Raw genomic sequence first — 10432 nt, 5'->3', positions numbered from 1 at the left:
ACCTGTGTATAGGAATTGATTATTTGGGGTCATTCTACTGATATAATATAGACCTCTATATATCTCTTGTGCACAGGCTCCAGTTTCAGCACCAGCAAATGAACAGCTCCTTTCATTTACGCCATAAGTGAAATTTGTCAATTATTATCTTATTAAAAAGCCAGCATTTAGGGAAACTCTGAAGATCTTAATAATGCATTGGCGGATCTGTGATTCTCACTTAACTCTTTGTGGTGAGGGTTTCTACGTGTCTATAGCACATGCCTACAGTCTATGCCTAGGCTTCATTAATAAATGATATAGATCTGATATATGTTCGTTAAATAATCATCTGAGGTTTTCCTGGAATTAACTTTTTTTTCCTTTTTTTCGTAATTTAGGATGAGCCCCGGCTAGGTCTGCCCATCACCTGAGCTGTCGCATATAATTAATGGAAACATTTTGCCAAAGAAGAAAAAAAAATATTGATGTGCAGTTAAACTGAAGGGAATGTGTATGTCAGAATATTTATAAGAAAACTTATGACTGTGTTCGGATCATCTGTGAGGAAAGATGAGAATTGTTATCATGTTCCTGGAGGAATTGGCCTGATGACGTCTTTTCTGATACTGGATCATTACGTGACTTACACTCTGAAAAAAAGGGAAGCTGTTTGATCCATGGATAAAACTCCGAGCGCCACCGAATCACAAACAATAGCTGGTATTTAAAGGTAATATGCAGACAAACATTTACAAAGCAACCTCTTCCTAAAGTGGCGTTTGCAGTGACTATCCTGCATGTGTGTGTATATATATAAATATATGTATATACATACAAGAACGGAGGGCTGGTCAACTTGAATTGCAGCACAAGAAGGAGAAGAAAGCAGCTAGAGAAACGCCTCAGGAGAAGTATCTTAGAGAAGATCTGATCTCATTGTCAGCATCTCAGCCCAAGACTCATAACAGGCTGCACCAGGCTCTCCCTGCCTCCCTGGCTCACTGCTTTTTTATATCTCATTCGTATTTACTTCCCAGCAGCTACAACTTGTTTTTATTTTTTTTTCTTTCTCTTACTTTTTCAGCTAGGGAGGTTATATTTTATTCTTTATTTTGTTATTCCCCTGCTCTTTTTCTCATCTCAGTTGGAATCCACCTTTATTTTTCACCTGGAATTGTGGCTTGCATCAAACTTTTAGGCAAAATAGCAGCAACCAGCCAGTTACTGTGTAATCTCAACCTGTCAGACAAGGCAATGCAGTCCACATTCTAAGAGAGAGCGGAAACTTGCAAGACACTTGGTTTTAACTTGGGACCTGACATCTCTGTTTCTGTGACACAGTGGAATTTTTTTTTTATATGGTAAGAACCTTGCATGCTTCAGTGTATAAATTGTTATGATAGACTTTGCAGTGGTGTCGACTTTTTGGATTGAATGTATTGTATGTTGGTAAATATTATGCCTGCCCCACTTGAATATGCATTGATCTAATTGAGGTCAAATTGCACATCGATCTGAGCTAATGAGAAGTGCTTGTTGAAAGTGTTTCCTTCACTTCTCTCGTCCGCAGAATGACAATGTACAGGAAAGCAATGCTCGCCTGGCTGTTGGTGTATGGAGTAATGCGCTGCACTGTCCACTCCTCACCTACTGCGCTCAAGTACCCGGCACTTAGGTAAGTATCGGAATAAATATTATTATCCTCAAAACCTGTTGTTATGTCAATCTGATAATCAGATTTATTAGAACCTAAAATCATAATGCATTTCTGTATCTTATACAGGGTCTGTATCAGTGAAGCATCTCATATACCCCATGTGCAGCTTCTCTAGATTTACTACAAAAAAACTGCATGTGCCCATAAGCAGTGAGCTAGAGTATCAGTAGTGAGCTAGACAAAGACTCTGTCTTATCAAAGGGACTCCAAGTCAATATTTCATGGCAAAAACGCTCTACATCTTTAACACATTTCTACCTGGCTCATATCCTTTCAATTCCGCCTTTACAAAAAGCATTTTATATAGTGAAAACGTTTAGATTCCCAGAGCTTGGCTTTGCTTCAGATTGTGTAGTAGAACCAGCTTTAGGTTCAGTGATAGTACATCTTTAAGTGACAAAATCTGACATCCAGGGAAGCCCTCAGTGGTTCATGCCTGTGACTGCTGCCTGAGAGTCACCCTTCATACAATGGAACAGGTGTATGGCTTCTATTATACAAGCAAATTCATCACATTACAAGATCTTTATGGAAAGGTCGGTACTTCATTAAAAACTATTTATTATCTGTGAAGAACTGACTGTGGTCACAGGTAATGCGAAAGAATATCGACTATATTTATGCACTAAGTGCTTAAATTTGTTTCATACATAGTTCATGTGCCGCTTCAGCGTAGGATTTCACCTTAAAATACGTAAGTTAGAATATATATCGTAATGACTAGCTTTTTAGGAATTTGATCTCCTGTGCCTTATACAGATACAATATCGACAATGAATAATGAAGAATATAACTAATACCTTGCCATGACCAGTCATTGATAGAAATGACGCCAATTAAGTTGTTACATTGTTTCTCACCCCTGGATTTATAATGATGAACAGCATAACGTCATTTCTGCTATTGTCCAAATAATCAATATTTTTATTGTTTTTATCAGGCTCGGTATTATTTCTCTTCTAAAATTCCTTCCACAATTCACTTATTAGATTTATAAATAATTCATTGTTTACTCTGAAGATTGCTTACCCCTCTCAGTAGAATCACTGTTTCCCGAAATGAAAAACAAACGCTTGGAAGTACAAACAAAGGTTTTTGGGAAAATGGGTCACCAACTAATAAGTATGCCATAGTAATAAATAATATGGTCACGTTTAGCTATTCTTTAGTTAATCTGATTTATTTGCTTGCCTGCCTTTACGTAGTCGATTCATCAATTTTTATTATTAGATATTCATTGTCTTTCTCATGACAGCTGTTGCTGAGATGTAACTCCCATCATGTAAAGTATATCACAATGGGAGTTAGAATCCAGGAACAGATGTAATGGCAGAAGCTGTTTATGCTTGTTGTGTGTTCAGTGACAGTGGTCAGCGTAAACTGTTTGGGTGTGCTATCTACTTGGCTATGTTAATCTATATAATACCCAGGATCATTTGCCTGTGGTACAGAGAATCTGACACAGCTAAACTGTGATCCAGATTTAGCAAGAGTAAAACACTTTGGAAACATCTATTATTAATAATGCTGGCAGAGCAAACTGACAAAAATAGCTTACGGTGACCTACATCCCAGCAGATACAAAGTATAAAAAAAATCTTAAGGAGGAACTTGGCATGAAAAGAAACAAAACCCGACAAAGTCAGGACCCAGTCTTTCCAAAACATACTCCTCCTTCTGTAGAGGGGATCTGGATAATGCTACTGCTAAGTATTTTCAATGCTTTGTGGCCAATGCTTAGTGCTCTGATTTAATGTTTGGAAGCTGATAGTGTGTTTGATCATGCCGTTCTGCCAATAAAGGAAAGTTGTTTCCCTCGCCCCCCCCCCCCCAACCTTTTCTAATCTTTCCCTTCCTCCCTTCCACCTCCTCTCTCAGTTCCCTGTACTAATGATTGTAGGATTTGGCAGCTAGCTCTGGCCCAGCCCCAACCTCAGGTCAGCTCACAGATGGGCTGCTCTTGTTATTTCTCTCACGCCCACCTACAGATTGATAGGGTCTCAGGGGGTCTTTTTCCATCAGCGTCTGGCATCTCATCACCGAACAATATTCAGAGAAAAAAGACCAGTAATGTAGACACTAGAAATGAACCTTTGCCAGGGATTACATTGCTCCGAAAGGCACTGATCAAGTCATTATGCATTTTTGATTAATTAAGAGGCTTACAATTCATTCTCCTTTCTTTCTCTCTGCTCATTAGGCTTGAAGATGAAGTGTATGATGAGGATGGTAACACTCTTCCAGACTTTGCTTTTGATAACGATCCGATTGGTATTGGAAATCCTGCCTCGGTCTTAGATGATATGTACTCCTTTTATTACCCGCCGGAAAAGAGGTGAATTCAGACTTTTTTTTCCCTAAATGAGCTAAAATCTAGTTAAAATGATGTGTTGCATAGTCACAAATAACGAAATAAAATCTGCAAACACAATAACCCTGCTTCTGTTTCATGTCAGACCATATTGCGACTTCTGCAATGCATCTAAATTATTTAACAGGAGGTGCACATTTAAAGGGAAAATGGAAATTTATGGAAATTAATAACATTCAGTGCTAATCAGGTGGCATCTTGCAATTAAGCAGCATCCTGGGAAATTAACGACAACAACAAAAAAAATCCCCTCGTTTACAGTATGTATATATAGTGTGGATGTGGGAGGAAAGGATATATCAGGCATAACATGTGGACTAGAGTAAAACATGACCCTGTGACAAATCAGTCTAGGAATAATCAGGAAGCTCTAATGGGTCAGCTGCCCCCCCTCCCCCCTCCCCGCACACATACACACATTCCATTGAGAAATGCTTCTTGCTTGAAAACAACACATGTTGATGTCAGATTTCCAGGAATCATCTTTCCTTTTTTATTTTTTTTCTTTGCTGTTGTCAGACATGCTGATGATCTATTAAACAAAGCCTATAGGAATTTACTGGGGCAGTTGTCTGCGAGGAAATACCTGCATACTCTGATGGCCAATCGCTTAGGGTAAGGTTGTGCTCTTAAAACGTAGTATTTGTACACATCCAAAAAAGTAATACAAAAAAAATCAGTCCAAGTTGGGGCTGTGATGGCTATTTATGAAGAATAGCTCCGCCTTATGTACTGAAGCACCAAATATCAGACAGTAGACACGTCTAGTTTATGGATTTAGGACCACGCAGCTTCACCATAGCCATGGCGCTATAATAAGCTGCGTTGTTTATTTCACCTGGATAACGCATTTACATTTTTGTGGTTTGGTCTCCTCTTTTATTGTCCCATATGTCATTGATTTTCTATTGCAAAATGTAGCAGTTGTGTGCACTCACACAATATAGATTTCTGGGTTGGGTAACATTTTAATAACGCTCTAGGGAACTCATCGCATCTTCATAATGAATAATTCATGTGATGAATATATTGTCTCCAAATTGTCATCTTAAATTATCTGACTTTAATGTCACAGTACGTGAATTCCTTTTAGTTAGTAAAACCTGTGACTTCCTGTGTCAGAGCTGTTATAGTTGTTGATTTTGTTAAATTCTCCTTTAAAATTACCGGTGGATGAATATTTAGCTGGGAAAGCAGTTTAGAGACCCGAGCGGGGGCTAAGAACCCACAAAAACAAGATAGAACATGATAATGTATGCTGGAATTAATATTGATAGCTATTTACTATGAGGCATGCGCAGATGGTGCTCGTATCAGAGCGTCGCTTACATTTGACTGCGTGGCACATAGTAAGTATTACCATTTATCCATTCATCTTATAACATGCATAAGGCTGGTAAATGTCACCAGGATCTAGACTTGAATTTTACCATCTAGATGACTGTGAGCAAGGCAGTGTAGACAAAAGACATTGTCTGCAATTTAGGGGACATTAGGAAACCACTGCTGATCTTTTCCCAATCAGTACATTGATATCCTGCCACATATTTCACAAGAAGAACACAGCTCTTTTCATGTTGTTGACAGGAAGCCCCTAGGGGCAATTATGGTAGCAAAAGGCAGGGCAGACCTGTAGTGATTGGTAATGAGACAGAGGCCTTTGGGAGTTGTCCAACATGAGGATCAAGGCATAGGGTTGCCTAATGGAGCTTGGGTAGAGAGTGTGGCAGATGTTTGTACCCTTTGTTCAGGATTTATTCAGCTATAATTGGGTTTGACATTTAGATATTTATTTCTTGATTTTTTTTTTTTTTACAAGCAATAAGAGCTGATTATTAAAACACATCTCCTGCTCACACGCAGATATACGTACACACATATAGTCACTGCACCGTTTGCTATATTGATGCACACGTCATCCATCTGTCAGAAATCACAAGTTAGAGGTGATAATATAGAATCTCCTTATTAGAATTTATGGCCCTTTAGCTCCAAGGTGAGACATTTTCTTTGACAAACGCATCATCTGGAGGCCAACATAAATCCGGGTAAAACCATGATATAGTGTATGGAGCTAATTACAAGATGGACCACTCCTCACTTTACAGTAATGAATGGTATAACTGCAAGATAGCAGCTGATAGCTCAAAGCGTTTGACACAAAGAGGAATAAGAAATCCATTTGTCGTATCTCCCATGAGACTTTGTAGCTACCATATGCAATTCATTTTCAGGGATAGGTGTAATCTGCCTTGTTTTGGGAGAAGAGCATTGCTGTTACTGTCTCTGTTGATGCCATTGTTGTTATAGGGGGTTGGAAAGGTAGCAGAATTATTATATAGTGTAGATGACTTAGGAAGAAGTATGCTGCACCTTATTGTAATGATACAATTACACGATATGTAGAAACTTAGAATTGCAGGGTGTGAATCCAAAACATACATAATAAGATGTTCTCTCATATACTGGATATGACTGTTAAATGATCAATAACATCTATGACTTATGTAAGCCTGTAATTTAAGAAAGCCCTGAGAATGGAAGGGAAAGAGGGGCTGCATGCTAATTATTAGGAGGGGGTCAATGAACAGCTCTTACTGACTCTATTGTTCACATCCTGCCAATGAAAGTATCCCACTCCATCTAAAGCTCTGTGTCCATCCTTACCTTTTCACAAATTTTGTGAAGGACATATTGCATAGCAAAAAAAGCCAACCAGTCTTTGGTTGGCTTTTTGTTCCACAAGTCTTGGGAGAACTCTAGCCAAGGGGAAAGTTCAGGAAAGGCATAAAAGAAAGATCTTGAAAGAAATGATCTTGAAACGAATATCTGCCATGGGCAATAATAAAGTTTTGTATCCTATTGCATTTCATTGCAGAAAAGTCTTCCTGGTTCCCTGCTGCATGCTATGTACATCTTCTCCAATGATTCAGTACATTCAGAACATGTGCTCATTCATTGATGCACCTGATGACTTTAACAGGATGGCTGTCATAAAGGGTGCCCACAGTAAAGACTGTTGCAGGGAAAACGGGGGCATAGATCAATGGAGCATAGATCATTAATGACATATATGTTCAATATTGTGCCTGAATCTGTAACTTACTCAATATCCCTTCAATGGGCCTTTCCTATTTCTAGTTGTATCTTGTGAATAAGCCCAGTAAGCTCTATTGTATGGTGCAGCATGCATCTTGAGTCAAGTATTTTTGACATAGACCCTTGTAGAGCTCAGTGCATGTAGAGAGATGCTACCGTAGACTGCAACTCTTGCTTTTTGCCATTGCAGCGCATTGAGTAGCAGCCTGGAAGACGACTCGGAACCTCTATCAAAACGGCACTCAGATGGCATCTTCACTGACAGCTACAGCCGCTACAGAAAACAAATGGCTGTCAAGAAATACTTGGCAGCAGTCCTGGGGAAAAGGTATAAACAAAGAATTAAAAATAAAGGACGACGAGTAGCATACTTGTAGCGATGAGCAACCAGCCAACCTGTGTATACAGCCCAACAAAACGAAAAAAAAAAATCATCACCAAACTGACTGAACAATCATCGCTCCTGTGTTATCTACAAACATGTATTTATGTATTAAGTAAAGCCATTAAATGAATATTTTGATAATAATATTGTTTTTCTTTTGTACAAAGCACTAGAGAACGCACAGATCTACTTTGTGGACCAATTAATAAGTTATATATGTTATATATAAATATATATATAAGTGACAAAGAACAAGTACAATGTGTGCACAAATCTTAGAATTCGCACGAGCTGTTTATGTTTTTATATAAAAAGAAATAGAAAAAAGACAATCATTGTTTGAAATATTTTGCTCTTATTTTTGTACCTTGAAATTAAATGGATAGTATTTTTATCCGCGACAGGGTTGAAGACCTTAATTTTAACCTTTTGCTGATGGACATAGACATTGATGACCTAGTGTAAGGGATTATGTTGCTAAAAATTTTGGAGAATCTCTCCAGATTATTCTGCCCTCGGTGAGTGTCAGCACCGACTCCTTTAGTCTTTTTAGGACCACTGTCCCTCTTGTTAGATTTCCCAAATGTCGTGCTGTCTTTAATTCCACTTTTCTATGTATTTCTGTTTACTCGAAATAATTTTGACCCAACAGCTCTATTAAATTAATGCACTATTTAATGCACCCCACTTTGGGTGAAGTTCAGAGTCACCTATTAAACTTTGTAATTGGGCCAAGCACATAGAAACATTGTCCTAGCAGTATCTGCTAGTCAAGTGACAATATGAAAGCTGGGAATAGGTACAGCACATAGCATACAGAACTGCCCAAAATGAAGTTCATGGTCATGGACCTGTCCACTAAAAAGTAATCCTAGTTCTTCTTTAGGTCCATTACCCAACTGACAATGGGCAGCTTGGTATTGGAACGTGATACAAAGTACATTGTGTTTCTCTCCAGTGCTGTCCATGCTTCTCTTCATGTGAATCTACCAAAAATATTTTCTTCAGTTCTAAGTTTAGGTATTTCTTTTGCTGTTTCTTGTAGGATATTATTCTACCTTCTTTCTTGCCCTTCACCATTTCAGTACTGTCATTCCACAAGTCATTTATTCTCCTGATTGTATACACCTCATGTTCTGTTTATGCAAGCTCTTATTGTAAAGTTAGGAACCCCTGTTGTAGCTACTACTAAATAATTATGCACTACTACGAAAGTTTTGTTCTTTGTTTTTTGAGTCTTTAAAAGGTAAAATGTATTTTTCTACATTATGGCTTATTGCTTAGTAAAAGTACTTTCATAAAACAACGTTTTGTCATAATATAATGTGTAGCATTCAAAAAGTATTTACGATCAAATGTAAAAAAAAAGAAAAAAAGAAAAAAGAAAAAAAAAAAAAAAAGAACCGCAAGGAAACTGAGGTCTCTCTTGCTGTATGTCAGTCTCATTACCTTGCCTATATCTGAAGAGATGTCTAGAGAATGTAAATACTTATTTTTATTTTCCTTTTCACCTAAATTTATCTAAAGAGAAAACTTCATCTGAGTCACCAATGTCTAAGTCAAGAGCAAGAATGCTGCTAGAGAAAGTGTACCAAACCTTTCAGCTTTTTCTTCCTTCCAGTCTGATCAGAAAGAGGTGATGGGTGAAAGGAGCTTGACTAGAGTTCCTTCCTTTGGCCACCCCTTGCCAGCTGATCCTATTGCAAGCAATAGCTGCACATAGGAGTTTGGTCTGCATGACATCAATCTTACCTTCATTTTGCGTTTTCCTCAGGCAATGTGACACAGGATGCAGTTTGCAGCTTTTGTGCCTTCCCTCGCCTTTTAAATCGCCACGAATCACAGATGGCTTTTTAGTGGCCCTACAATGCTGCAACACATCGGCTTGTATTTTAGTCTCATCTCTGTGTTTGTTTGTAGTGGATAGGATTATAATGTGTGTTAGCTGTACAGATGATGTAGGGTTTCAGTTGCTTTTCCAGTTGAGTGTAGTAGTTATTGCGTCATCTATTTAGCATCCAATCCTTTGTACGATTTACAGCGAAGCCAACAGCCTTACTAAATTCAGTGGATCTGTTCTACAACGATCTACGTAGATGTAAGTCTATATTTTGTGTGCAACAGATTATTATTAATATAAAAGTGAATATTATTACACAACTATCTAGAACTAAACAATTGATTAATGTTATATAAAGTGTGCAAAGCTTGTGTTAATAAATTTTTGTAACCAATGCAATTTTGTCTAATGTTTGGAAACTAAGATCTATGAAATGGCATTTGTGCATAACCGTAAAGCTTTTAGATCGCTTCATTTTTGTGCAACTTAATTTATTTTCATTTTTTAAAATGGAACCATGAGAGACGTGTGTACTGGTGCACAAAACCGCTGGTAGTTTTTGTATTTGTCAAAGCTAAAATGTTTTTGGATAATTTTCTGTAACTATTAGTACTGAATACAAACTAGCTCTGTTTAAATACATTATGCCAAAGCAATCCTTGAATATGCCGATGCTTATTTATTGAGGTCCCCTGGTTCCACATAGATGTTGTAAGATGAGATCCTTGCTATAAAGGAGTGTGGTGTAAAGATCTTTTTGGAATAAGTAAAGCTGGATTTCATATGGGTTGTACATCATCCTTTTTTTAAAAGATCGGTTTCAGTATTGCACTGGAATATGTTGTTTCCAAATGCAAACATATTCAATGGAAAATAGATTCCCAAAGACTCTATAAGTTCCATCTTAAGTGAACAGCAAGACTATTTCGAGTACCGGCAGTCAAGTATCTGATGATGGAAGTATAATGACGTAGACAATGAAGACTCATGGAAGCGCATATTATAGTAGAGTGATGGTGGAAATATTAGATTCCATTT

General features: G+C 37.8%; 1 protein-coding gene across 2 annotated transcripts; it reads left to right on the top strand.

Annotated features, from left to right (window-relative positions):
* Nucleotides 1-644: 644 nt before the first annotated feature.
* ADCYAP1 (adenylate cyclase activating polypeptide 1) lies at nt 645-10181 on the top strand. Of its 2 annotated transcripts, XM_075270629.1 has the most exons (5): nt 645-1343; nt 1553-1657; nt 3900-4034; nt 4590-4685; nt 7360-10181. In XM_075270629.1, the coding sequence occupies exons 2-5, from the start codon at nt 1554-1556 to the stop codon at nt 7544-7546; spliced, it is 522 nt and encodes a 173-aa protein (XP_075126730.1). In that variant the 5' UTR covers nt 645-1343; nt 1553; the 3' UTR covers nt 7547-10181. The 2 variants fall into 2 exon arrangements, with proteins under 2 accessions (XP_075126730.1, XP_075126731.1); XM_075270630.1 differs by lacking the exon at nt 4590-4685.
* Nucleotides 10182-10432: the final 251 nt, after the last annotated feature.

Source organism: Leptodactylus fuscus, chromosome 4 (assembly GCF_031893055.1).
Source record: "Leptodactylus fuscus isolate aLepFus1 chromosome 4, aLepFus1.hap2, whole genome shotgun sequence".
NCBI classification, from domain to species: domain Eukaryota; kingdom Metazoa; phylum Chordata; class Amphibia; order Anura; family Leptodactylidae; genus Leptodactylus; species Leptodactylus fuscus.
This window is presented reverse-complemented; position numbering and strand designations above follow the sequence as displayed.

Excerpts from the sequence above, each read along its gene's own strand:
- ADCYAP1 (XM_075270629.1), top strand. The coding sequence starts at position 1,554 with ATGACAATGTACAGGAAAGCAATGCTCGCCTGGCTGTTGGTGTATGGA. Across the intron at positions 4,035-4,589 it reads TATTACCCGCCGGAAAAGAG|ACATGCTGATGATCTATTAA; the intron begins GTGAATTCAGAC and ends TGCTGTTGTCAG. Across the intron at positions 4,686-7,359 it reads CTGATGGCCAATCGCTTAGG|CGCATTGAGTAGCAGCCTGG; the intron begins GTAAGGTTGTGC and ends TTGCCATTGCAG.